Source organism: Cetorhinus maximus, chromosome 30 (genome assembly GCF_964194155.1).
Source record: "Cetorhinus maximus chromosome 30, sCetMax3.hap1.1, whole genome shotgun sequence".
Lineage (NCBI taxonomy): Eukaryota > Metazoa > Chordata > Chondrichthyes > Lamniformes > Cetorhinidae > Cetorhinus > Cetorhinus maximus.
In genome coordinates, this window is record NC_135908.1 from 16,015,236 (window position 1) to 16,028,007 (window position 12,772).

A 12,772-nucleotide genomic window follows, 5' to 3' on the forward strand; every position below is an offset into this window, starting at 1 on the left:
TATTTGAGGAGCTTTTGTCCTTTTTTTCTTCTATCATCTCTCCATTTAGGTTGCTTCAGCCCGGTTTCTTCTCTTGACAAAGGCTGGGTAGGTTCTTTACAAGCATCACCACTGATGTTCTGAGATTTTATTTGATGAAATAAGAGTGACCCGTGTTGTCTAGGCCTCGAAATCTTTTTCTTTCTTGTGAACTTGTGGGGAATGCGTGAACACCTGCCTTAGAGCCTTGGTTTCTCAGGTTGGACATCACCCGCACTATGTGAACATGTGTACTTGTGTACACCATAAAATTCCTTTCAGCCCTATCTAGTCTTACAGTTTTGTTTAAATGAAATAGCTACCTGTGCTTCCTAAGAGCTTGTTTAATCCTGCACAGGATTATTTTGAACATATTTTAGCTCTTGTCATGCAGATCTTGGGAAGCAATTTTGATAAATTGAGTCTATAGGAGAGGACCATAGAATATTGTAACATATAAACAGGTCTGTAAAGTGTATGTTCCCCTTCTCCCCATCCCCACGCCAACACCCCTCCCAACAAGCCAATTAGCTGATAAACTAATTCCTCACTTTTCCTCACTTTCTTCCCTTTTAATGCCCTTTTCTAAGTAATATCTGATTCCCTTTTAAAACAATTTATGGGCTCTGTTAAATCTCCAGATTATGGTGGAGAATTCCACATTCCGACCACCCTGTGTATATTATTTATTTATAAAGATACCCTAACCTCTTGCTAAATAATTTTCTGATTATCTTACAATATTGACTATTGCTGGAAAGTAATTACTTTATCATAGCTTTCCAGAGTACAGCTGACTCTATTAGAATCCCTCTTGAGATATTAAACTGAGGCGCCCTGTCCGTTGTCACAGGTGGATGTAAACGGTCCCGTGGTACTATTTCAAAGAGCAGGGGAGTTATCCCCGATACCCTGTCCGATATTTATCACCAATATCACAGATCATTTGGTCGTTATGACATTGCTGTTTGTGGGAGCTTGTTTTGTGCAATTGGCTGCCATGTTTCCTACATTATAACACTTTTTGGCTGTAATACGCTTTCGGATGCCCTGGTGTTGTGAAAGGTGATGTATCGATGCAAATATTTTTTCTCACTTTTAGTAGGGGTGCAGAATCACCCAGAACAATCTCTCATCCCTGATGACAACACAGAAAACCTATAATGCCCCCTTTTCCAATGCTTTCGTATCCTTTCGATAACAGCAATACAGTTGTTGTGTGAGGTCTATTCCCTTTAATTGTAGTCGTCCTTTTTGTTTGTGCAGTGTGGTAACTGGGAGCCAATATGTACTCGGCTTTTGCAGCAACTTCTGAATGGACGCAGCTTACAGGGTAAATTGCTCCCAGCTATTTAGTGCGTGTTAATCTGCAGAAAGTTTTACAAGTTGGAAGTTGGCAAACGTAACACCACTACTGGAGAAAGGAGGGAGAGAGAAAATGGAATTATAGGCCAATTAGCCTGACATCAGTTGTTGGGAAAATTCTGGAATCTACTATTAAAGAAGTCTTAACAATGCACTTAGGAAATTATCGTATGATCAGACAAATTCAGAATGGTTTTACAAAAGGGAACTTATGTTTGACAGACTTATTAGTTATTTGAGGAAGTAACTAGTAGGGTAGATAAAGGGGAGCCAGCAGATGACCCCTCCACTATTACTGAATTATCAGAATCCTTGTATTGGGTGAGCAGAAATTTCCTCCAATTAAACATTGGGAAGACTGAAACCGTTGACATTGGTTCCGCTACAAACTCCATTCTCTAACCACTGAGTCAATCCCCCTCTTTCGAAACTATCTGAAGCTGAATCAGGCTGTTTGCAAACTTGGTGTCATATTTATCTTGTCTTTGCCTCAAGGGACCCATTTTTACTTTCGCTACATCTTGTATCTTTTTATATATTTGTAAAAGCTCCTGCAATTTGTTTTTGTATTTCTTAGTTCAAGCTCATTTTCTATTTTTTCCCTCATTAAAACCCTCTCAGTCGTCAACCTTACTACTCTTTTTGGCAACATTGTAAGCTGCTTCCTTTACTCTAATTCTCTCCTGCCTTTCCTGACTGCAACTATTTGATCTACCGTAGACCCAAATACACTAGCTGCAAATGCTCCCCTGACATTACTAAAGAGCCTTTCCTGCCTCACTGGTCAAAGCAGTGAGAGTGAGAGGCAATGTGCAATCATATTGAGCAATCCTGCTGGCAGACACGAGCTGATTCAGTGGTTCAAGCATGCTACTGTGACAGTGAGAGGGCTCACGTGTTGAATTCAGTGCCAACTCAACAATGTGGTAGATACTAAGTGGAGGACCCAGTGACTGGAGTAACAGTCAGGTAGGTAAGGCAGCTCCAGGCTGGCATCAGCCATTCTGGTGACAGCTGCTCACTGAGACTTCCGACTCCTCAATGTGTTCCTAATAATAACTGGGTAAATTGAGGTTCCATCAGGCAATGTATTATTTGCGGCGCACCATTCACTGCCTCAGAACCAGAAGTGGGAGATTCTTTCACTCCCTTCCTTTTTGCCAGTTCCCATGCAATTCTAATGAAAATTTAAACTGACAGTGGCCAACATGAGTGATCACACAGCGGGGGAAACCTTTCATTGGTGAAACCTGCCATCACCTGACAAGGCAGAAGGTATGGGCAGACTATCAAAGAGCCTCTTGGACAAACAGAGACTCTGCATCAGGGCCACAACTTTGCAGACAACGCCAGTGGCCTTCTATGATGTTGTCCCTGGATGGCTGCATCCTGACCAGCCATTCCCTCTGGTGCTGCCTGTGGCTGGCATTGTGGCCTCTGTTGTTGACCAGCAAGAGCCCCCCTCCTGCTCCCGAGTGTGCAGAGATATTGGGTGTATGAGACCAATAGGTATTTCAGCGATTGAACTGTGTGAAGAAGGCAGACAGTGAGGTGAAAATGTGTGTCTATGGATGTCACCCATAGAACTAATGAGCCATGAGATTTTCAACTTCTTCTATCGTCCACAACCAGAACCCACCACACATTGGGCTCCTCCCACTTCGATCTCCAATCCTCGCACCACGTGTGCTTTTGGAGACATTGCAAAAATGAACATCATAAGGTTTGCGCTAAAACACATTCCCCTCCACCCTCCTGCTGTGAAGGTGACCTTCACACTTGTCCCCATCACCCTTGACCCTCCCAACATCACTTTGTGCCTTCCTTCTACAACTCTTCAACCTCCCCCCACCACCCCCATTACCCTGGACCTTGTCACCATCGACTTGGAAATGCCATCTCTCTCCCCTGAGCCTACACCTGTCCCAGTTGACATTCCCCCTCTGATCCTAGACCCTCCCTGCATCATCCTTAGAGTTTTCGTTAGATCCCATGACCTGTCATACGAGATTTTTGATTATCCCAACCTCAGGCTGGACCTGTCCCTCTACCAAATTGACCTCCCCCTTGTAACTGTCAACATTCCCTCTGCCAGCCAACACCCTGAGATTGACCCACATGTGGATAGTACTGAGCCTGAACTTTAGGCCCCTTTTCTTACCTTGACTGATGGTCTGCACCACTATTCCCCACCCCCCCCCACAAGCACACCCAGGACGCCAGGCCCCAGATCTCACCAACTGTCTTCCCTTGGATCCCTCTCCAACTCTTCCATGCGCTGACCCCACTCTACACCGACTCCCCATTCACCCTTGCCTCGTGTTTGCCGGCCCTGAGCCTCCGTTCATGTTGCCATTCTCCTGCCCCCCCCACCATGTGCCGCAGAGTTCGACAGAGAATACCACTGACCTCAGACACAACCGCACAAAGCCGACTGTTGCGCGCCATCTTTAAACCAGCGGGAACTGGGCACCACGAGATTCTCGTGCGTCATTCATGAAGGTAGGGCTTAATTACAAAAAGTTTTAATGCAATGAGTATTGATGGCATGCAAATATATTACAAGTAAGAACCCGTCACGGGTTGCACGAGGCCCGACCTGCCAGTGCCATGCTGCTGACTTAATCTCCACACCTCAACCTGCCATCGGGAAGCCAAAATTTCAGCTCCCGCCTAGTTAAACCACCCCGTCTGCCTTGTTTCCTACTCATGCTGACCTCATTAAAATTTAATCCCATTATCTTTATACTGGTTGATATCTCTATTCTCATTTTATCCATTTTCTCATTTCAGGGACACAGCAGGTCATGAAAGATTCCGTACCATCACGTCAGCATACTACAGAGGAGCTATGGTAAACTTATACAGTATGCTGTATTATGAATTAGCTTCTCCCCACAAAAGAACCATTTCAAATTTACATCTACTTTTGATTTTTAATCTAATGGGAAACATTAAACAACTTTCAATTGCCTAGTTTTTTTTTAAATGTTACCTATCCCATTTTGAGTGTCCAGTGAGTTGTGCCATTGTTAAGATACTCCCACAACAACACTGAGGTTAAATAATGGCTTATCTGCCTGATTATATAGGATTACATAGGATACATAGCACAGAAACTGGCCATTTGGCCTAACCAGCCCATGCAGTGTTTATGCTTCACTTGTGCCTCCTCCCATCTTTCCTCATCTAAATCTACCATTGTAAGCCTCTATTCCCTTCTCCCTGATATGATTGGCTAGTTTCCCCTTAAATGTATCTATTCAACCATACCCTGTGGTAGCAAGTTCCACATTCTCACCACTTTTTGGGTATAGAAGTTTATTTTGAATTGCCTATTAGATTTTTTAGTGACTATCTTATATTGATGGCCTCTAGTTATGCTCTTCCCCACAAGAGGAAACTTTTTTGCATCCAGTCCATCAAAACCTTTCATAATTTTAAATACCTCTAATAGGTCACCCTTTAGCCTTTTTTAAGAGACAAGAAAAGAGACCCAGCCTGTCAACCCTTTCCTGATCGTATACTCTCTCACTTCTGGTATCATCCTTGTAAATCTTTTCTGCACCCTCTCCAGTGCCTCTATATTTTTATAATACGGCGACCAGAACTGCACGCAGTATTCTCAGTGTAGTCTAACCAAGGTTTGATACAGGTTTAGCATAACTTCCCTACTTTTTCAATTCTATCCCCCTCATAATGAAGCCTAGTGCTTGGTTTGCTTTTTTATGGCATTGTTAACCTGTGCTGCAACTTTTAGTGATTGGCACATTTGTACTCCAAGATCCCTTTCTTCCTCTACTCCTGCTCAATTCACACCTTCTGCATAATAATTGACCTCCCTATTCTTCTTACCAAAATGTACTACCTCACATTTATCTGTGTTGAACTTTGCCAATTATTTGCCCATTCTGAAAGTTTATTAATGTCCTGCAGTAATTTGTTGCAGTCCTGCTCACTGTTGACTACCCCGCCCCCACCCCCAATTTGGTGTCATCCATAAATTTAGAAATTGTGTTTTTGATTGCAAAGTCCAAATCATTCAAGTGAGTTAAGGACAGCAGTGGTCCCAGCACTGATCCCTTTGGAACACCACTTCCCACCTTCTGCCATCAGAATCACTACCCATTACTCCCTCTCTCTGCTTTCTGTCTTGAGGGCAGCTAGCAATCCATTCTGCCACTTGTCTCTGACTCCATATCCCCTGCCCTTTTTCATTAGCCTATTATGGGGCACCTTATCGAGGGCATTTTGAAAATCCAGATAAATTGCATCTAGTGTTGACTCTGTCTGTTACCCTCTCCAAAAATTCAATAATGTTAGCCAAACAGGATTTTTCTTCTCATTACCAGATATGAAAATATGTCAAAATAATTTGAGCCAGTTGTGCAAGGGACAGAGAGTTAACGCACTTCAAAATTCAAATATCTGCCTGGATACATTGGACTGGCAGAAGACAGTGCATTGGACCAGCAAGGTGCAATTTTTTTTTATTTCTTCATGGGATGGAGCATCGCTGGCTGGGCCAGCACTGATTGCCCTTGAGAACTGCGGACATTTAAAAATCAACCTGGAGTCACATGTAGGCCAGACCAGGTAAGGACGGCAGTGAACCAGATGGTTTTTTTTTTACAAAAATCATCATTAGACTTTTAATTCCAGATTTTTTTATTGAATTCAAATTTCACCATCTGCCGTGGTAAGTTTTGAACCCAGGTCCCCAGAGCATTACCCTGGGTCTCTGGATTACTCATCCAGTGACAATGCCACTACACCACTGCCTCCCCCATGCCTATACTTTCTGCATATTGCATTCAGCCAGTCTCTAGTTGTTTGAGGAAGGCCATTGTAAGGAGAGTACTCTGTTCTTTTGGGTGCTTCAGTGGTAGCTGGTGATTGAATGGAAGTTGCCGAGATTGAGATGGGCCATCTGCCAGGCTCTTCAACTGGGAGACTATATTCGTTTCAGTAAAAATTATGCATGATCATGTTTTCGATTAGGTTTTTTTGTCCTGAAACCTTTGTTAGTGGAATAATTGCACTTCATAGGGGCTGAATGTAAACTGCAATCTTTCCATTAAATATTTCCTATAAAATTGCTCTGAATAGTCTGTACTGATAATCTACAGACTGTAGCCATCAGTGTCTCAAGGCAAAGCGAGGTGATGTTGCTAGGTGTTCAACTACGTATGCAACTGTTCCCTCCCTAAACTTTTCCACCTTTCTGTTTCCTCCTTTGCAATGCTTCTTAAAACCTACCTCTTTGACCAAGCTTTTGGTCACCCCTCAATATTTTATGCGGCTCAAATCTTGTTTGCTAACACTTCTGTGAAGCGCATTAGGACATTGTACTATGTTCAAATCTTGTATAAATACAAGTTGTTTTTGTGATATGTACTACTTCGATGGAAGAGTTAGTATAGAAATGCATTCCGTCTAACCAGTGTCATTTGATTTGTCATGCGTTTCCAGGGAATAATGTTGGTGTATGACATCACACAAGAGAAGAGTTTTGACAACGTAAGGAACTGGATAAGGGATATTGAAGAAGTGAGTAATGTGCTCTGTTAATGCCTGCTATCTGCCAGTATTAACCAGAAGATTAATGCATACTGCAATTTTCCACAGGTCACTTAGTGCTGCAATAGTGGATTATAATTTGTTGCTACGCATTTTGCGTTTAACTGTTGAATCTTATTTTGACTCTACTGAGATGGTCTTTGTCAACAGATGTATAAATGGTGAGTACTATCTCAGACTGATGGGCACCGTGAGGAGCATGTTGTTATTTTCAGCTTTGATTCCTAGGTTTGAATCGAACCCACACTGATGATGATGATGATGCATCAGGTCTTTCATGAAAACAGTTGCTCTAGTTTGAGAGTTCATGGCTTAAAAAGGGCAAACAAATTTCCATTCTCGCTTATTAATAAGGCAGCTGGTGTGAAAAATTCCCAGTAACGTGCATGCAATGCTAAGGTGAAGGAGCTTTACTTTGCTTATGGTTTGTGATTTTTCTTAAGCCAAAATGGATGGAATTGCAGAATGTGATCTCCAAAACACTGGATGTCGCTTGGTCGTGCAGAACTTGAATCTTGTTGAAAAGAGAGACATGTGGGTGAAGCTTCTCATCTTGCACTCATCAAGACAAACACAAGAACGCCAAATTTCAAACAGTCAAAGCAATCTGTACTGCAGGAGAAAAGGGTGCTGATTGGTTAGCAAGTCGACTGCAGTTGTGGCGTTGCCATGGAGAAAGCCACAGGGAGGTTTGAGGAGCCTGTTGCCACTTTAGACCACCTTCTAAATGAAAGCCAGCACTCTTGACCATTTTTCCCTTTCCTCAATGTTTGCTCATTTGTCTGAGGATGGGATACCATGGGTGATTGCACTTTCTGTAGAATAAAATGTTCTTTAGCGTATTGTGCATTGTTAATTCCAGCAGAAATTTCATTTTTTCTCAGCCAAGCTTGATTCAGGCCTGTTAGACTAGGGCTGAGTGGCCAGAAATATCTGATCTAAACAAACTTAACATTTCACGTGACATTGGAATCCTTGTGCTCACTTAGACTTCATTTTTACAAAATTTATTTACAAGACACAAAATGATTTGCAAAAATAATTCTGTTCGGTGTTTAGTATTTGTCCACTGCACCCACATAACATCTGGAAGTATTGACAGCAGAGCATTGCTCAGTTCTCTCTGCATGCTGCATTCAGAAACATAGGAACAGGAGTAGGCCATTCAGCCCCTTAAGCCTGTTTCTCAATATCTTTGATCATAATTTTCTTCAGCTAAAGGCTTAAGTTCTGTTTTGCACCAGCCATCTTGTATTCCCATCCTTTCCTATATCCCAGATGTGGTAGGAATATGAACTCAATGGCCACGGGCTACAGGGAAGGAATCTAAGAGTGTTGCTGGGTAGCTCACTGAAACCAATAACATTGTGCATTAAAGTGGTAATGAAAGACAAATGCCACTTAATTCTTTTGCCTGAGGGATAGAATATAAATGCCAGGAGGCACTAAAATGACCACAGCTGAAGTACAGTACAATGTGCAGTTCTGGTCAGCATATTACAGTAGGAATATGGATGCTTAAGCAGACAGATGCACCCAGACTGAGGCCCAGTTGTTGAAGAGCATTGACTGATAGTTGCAATTTCTTCTCCAAGTAAGCAAGTACAGAATTCAAAATTCTGAAGTGAATAGATAAATTGAACTTGCAGTCAGCTTTACCACGTGTTGGTTTTTTGTCTGACTTGTGATATCCAAAGTTTAATAGGGCATTAAAGTATTTATACCTCATGTTGCTAACATTTTTGCTACTTGGCAAAGCAAAAGCAAAGTTCCATAAATGCATCCAGTTGTGAATGGTGGTGGAAAATTAAACAACTAGCAAGAGGAAGAGGCCCCACAAATATCCCCATCCTCAGTGATGGAGGGTACCAACGTGTCAGTGCAAAAGAGAAGGCTGAAGCATTTGCAACCACCTTCAGCCAGAAGTGCGGAGTGGATGATCCATCTCAGCCTCCTCCTGAGGACCCCAGCATCACAGATGCCAGTCTTCAGCCAGTTTGATTCACTCCATGTGATATCCAGAAATGGCTGAAGGCACGGAAAAGGCTATGGGCCCTGACAAAATCCCAGCTATAGTGCTGAAGACTTGTGCCCCAGAACTAGCTACACTCCTAGCCAAGCAGTTCCAGTACAGCTACAACGCTGGCAACTACCCGATGATGTGAAAAATTGCCCAGGTGTGCCCCTTTCACAAAAAGGACAAATCCAATCCAGCCAATTGCCACTCCATCAGTCTACTCTTGATCATCAACAGAGGGATAGAAGGGGTCGTCAACAGTGCTATTAAGCAGCACTTACTAAGCAATAAGCTGCTCAGTTTTTTCCACCAGGGCTATTGACCTCATTGCAGCTTGGTCCAAGCAGGGACAAAAGAGCTGAACTCCAAAGGTGAGGTGAGAGTGACTGCCCTTGACATCAAGGCAGCATTTGACCGAGTGTGACATCAAGGAGCCCGAGCAAAATCTAAGTCAATGGAATTGGTGAAAACTCTCCACTGGTTGGAATGTTACATGCCACTTAGCAGCCCAATCCTGACTATCATCCAGATCTAGCGGCATGTGGACATGACTGCTTCAGTATCTGAGGAGTCACAAATAGTGCTGAACACTCTGCAATCATCATCAAAAATCCCCATATCTGACTTTATGACGGACAGAAGGTCATTAATGAAGCAGCTGAAGATCGCTGTGCCTTTTGGAAGTCAGCCCCAAGGCATCATGGGTTGGCGGAAGTTGGTAATTCTATTTTAGGCAGCCAACTTTTGAGTTTGTGAAGGCACATGGGTCAGAATGAACAGTGCACAGGTGAATTTGCTATTGAGCAACTGCCTGATTTTAATACTCCAATTTCTCTCAGGTCATAATTGTTAGGGACAGAAGGGGGGTTAATTTAAACAGTCCTGATTTTCCCTCTCGCTACCCATCTGTAAACAGATGTTTTTGATTTCTGATTTCCCCCTTTATAAGTGGTGGTGTGTTTTCCCTAGCCCTTCAGTTTGGAGTAATCCAATCCTCTTAATAACCCCACAGCAAACTCGAGATGAGGTAAAATAAGAGGGTTGGTTTATTTTACACACATACAACGTGGAAGGGGTTTTGCAACATCCGCCCCTTTTGCACTCATACAATAAAAGAGGAGTAAGGGAAAGAAAGGAGTACATGACAAGACCACAATAAAAATAAAAGTTATGGTTTCACGTGAGTCCAGAATAAAAAGTCCACGCGCATTCCTTCAGAGGTTAACAGGCTGAAATTGTTGCAGGGTGATCCGACTTTCCAGAAGCAAGTAATTCCATGATGGAAGAAGGCGCTTAGAGATGAATGAGTCTTATAGGCACCGATACAGGAGTTCCAATATTCCAGTAGTACAAGTGTAGATGAGGGCCAGGCAATTTACCTGGACTGAGCTCTTTCTGCTGCTACCTGTTTAGATAGTAAAATGGTAGACTGCCAGGGTTCAATTCCACATGGAAATATTACAAGTTCTAGCAGCTTTGGAAAGGTCACCTGACATACCTCCTACCACTTCTCCCGCGTGTTGGACACAGGATGTATTTTCCTAGGTCTGAAATCTTGAAGTGTTTATTTAATAGAGTAGAAGAGTCGAGGTCCATTTTGTCCTTGCAGACATTCCGTCTTCGTTGGCCAGCTCTGCCTTAGAAATGTAAAGTTGTTGCTGCACTTCTTTGGAATTTGATTTTCTGCAGTCACAGGGGCATTCATGCCTCTTTAGAGATAACGAGGTCCCTGCTGGTTTCTGAAGGTTAGAAATTCTTCTGGTATGAGTCATGGCTAATCAGGGAAAAGCCTTTGTCCGTTTTTTAAAATTTTATGGAATAGCCAGGTTGGCGTAGAGATATATATTTTCCTTCCTGTCTTCTGGACGGGACATAACGTACTGACATCGAGAGGGCAATGGTGCAAAATAATTTTATAAAAATTTTAAAAGCTCCCCTTCTCACGGAGAGGGAGTAGAGAGAGAGAATGAATCATTGTCACGTGCACTAAGCCTGTTCAGCGGTGCAGGCTTGCCTCTTGTGGTTCAGATTTGCAAGAGTTGGGCAAGTTATTTCCTCAGTCACTTTGGATTTTGTGCAAGAGTTAGCAGAGCGAGCTGAGATAGTGTGAACTGTTCCTCGCGGCTTTGGCTGAAGCAAGCAGGTGGGAGGGGCGGCTGCTGTAATGTAAAAAAGAAACAATGTTTTCCAATTACCTATCTATTCCGAAATAGCTGCACATTCTAAGCTAAGTTGCCAATATGTGGCCATCTTATCCACTTTGGTGTCTGAATCCCAACAGATTGAGATTTTAAAGTTGAGCTGCATAAATTGCTGTTTACTAAGATTAATAGCAAAGCGCTGAAGAGGAGATATTACACTCTCCGATCCCGCAACGATCAAACAAGACTCGGGCTTCCTTTTAACCGGTTTTATTCAAGCATATGCAAGGAAGCCGCAATCATCCCTAAGAATGAAGACCCAGCTCCCAGATCGATTACATTTCATTACTTTTGTACTTATCATAATACATTTGAGTACGTCCATTCGGTAACCGACACACTGGTTCCATACTACCTCTATCCTATTGAGTACATAAACATGTGATTTTGCTGTCCAATTATTCTAAAGCATGTATACATAATTATACTATCCAATCAGGATTAAGGCACGTATACATGAACCACCTCAATTCTTGCAACGGAAGACTGTGTGTATTTCATCAAAGCCCCCTCTTTGTCCATCGTTCATCTTCCCGTACCTAAGCTAAGACCATCTGCCCCTTCCCAATCTGAGAGAGGAGTACACTTAATCTAATTTATGTCATACTTTTGTCTCCAGTCTGACTCTCAAGGCTGTGCAATGTTCATCTGGTAATCTTCAACTCTTAATATATTTAGCAGCCATGTCTGCCTGGAGAGTTTAGGGGTTTTTCAGTAAATTATTACTGTATTCTCTTTTAGCATTTTTAATTTCCCCCTAACAGTGTCCTTATATCTTTTTAGCATGCACCTACAGATGTGGAAAGAGTGATTCTGGGCAACAAGTGTGATGTGAATCAGAAAAGGCAGGTGCCAAAAGAGCGAGGAGAGAAGGTAAGGTTGTAAGATATTATTCACCTTTAATTTAAGGTTGAGTACTATGGCTCGAGTATAAATTAGCCTTATTTCTGCTGGATACTTATCATTATTGTTGCTTTTCCAGTTAGCGATAGATTATGGAATTAAGTTCTTCGAGACCAGTGCAAAATCCAGCTTGAATGTTGAAGAGGTAAGAAATCGGAGGAAATATTTGCGTACGGATCAGTTCACTAACAAATTTACACATTCGTTACAGTCTGTACTAAACCAATCAGTTTATATATTCCTGAAATTCTGAAGTGTGACCACAATGTGGCAAGTTTACATAGGCAGTTTCCATTCTAAATATAGACACTTATAATGGAAACTTAACAGTGCATACACATTTTTATTATAAATATAGAGAACTATGTTCATGATTATGTTCCATAATTTAGCAAACCTCTTGCAAGCAAACCTTTGCCCTATGATCTGACAGACGAGAGTTTATCAATATCTAGCAGAGGCCTGCAAAACATTTGCAGTCAAGTTTGTATCTCTGTTGCAACTGTACTAATTTAAATACAGAATTTCTAGTTATTCTTTCACCAGCTTTTAACAGAATCAAAAATCTGGAAAACAGCTACAAGCTGTCCATGTGTAAAACCAGGCCCAGGAATAAAATAGAAATTTTGTTAAGAGTCTGATATTGTAGCTTGCATACAGTCATAGAATATGAATGTCTAATTAGAAA

General features: G+C 42.1%; 1 protein-coding gene across 1 annotated transcript in view; it reads left to right on the forward strand.

Moving 5' to 3' along the window:
- Nucleotides 1–12,772, forward strand: part of LOC144670089 (ras-related protein Rab-8B-like) — a 45,594-nt gene that overhangs the window by 17,424 nt on the left and 15,398 nt on the right. Inside the window, exons 3-6 of the mRNA XM_078532496.1 lie at nt 4,177–4,237; nt 6,856–6,933; nt 11,965–12,054; nt 12,164–12,229. Coding sequence (XP_078388622.1) covers nt 4,177–4,237; nt 6,856–6,933; nt 11,965–12,054; nt 12,164–12,229 — 295 coding nt within the window. The remainder of the gene's footprint in view (nt 1–4,176; nt 4,238–6,855; nt 6,934–11,964; nt 12,055–12,163; nt 12,230–12,772) is intronic.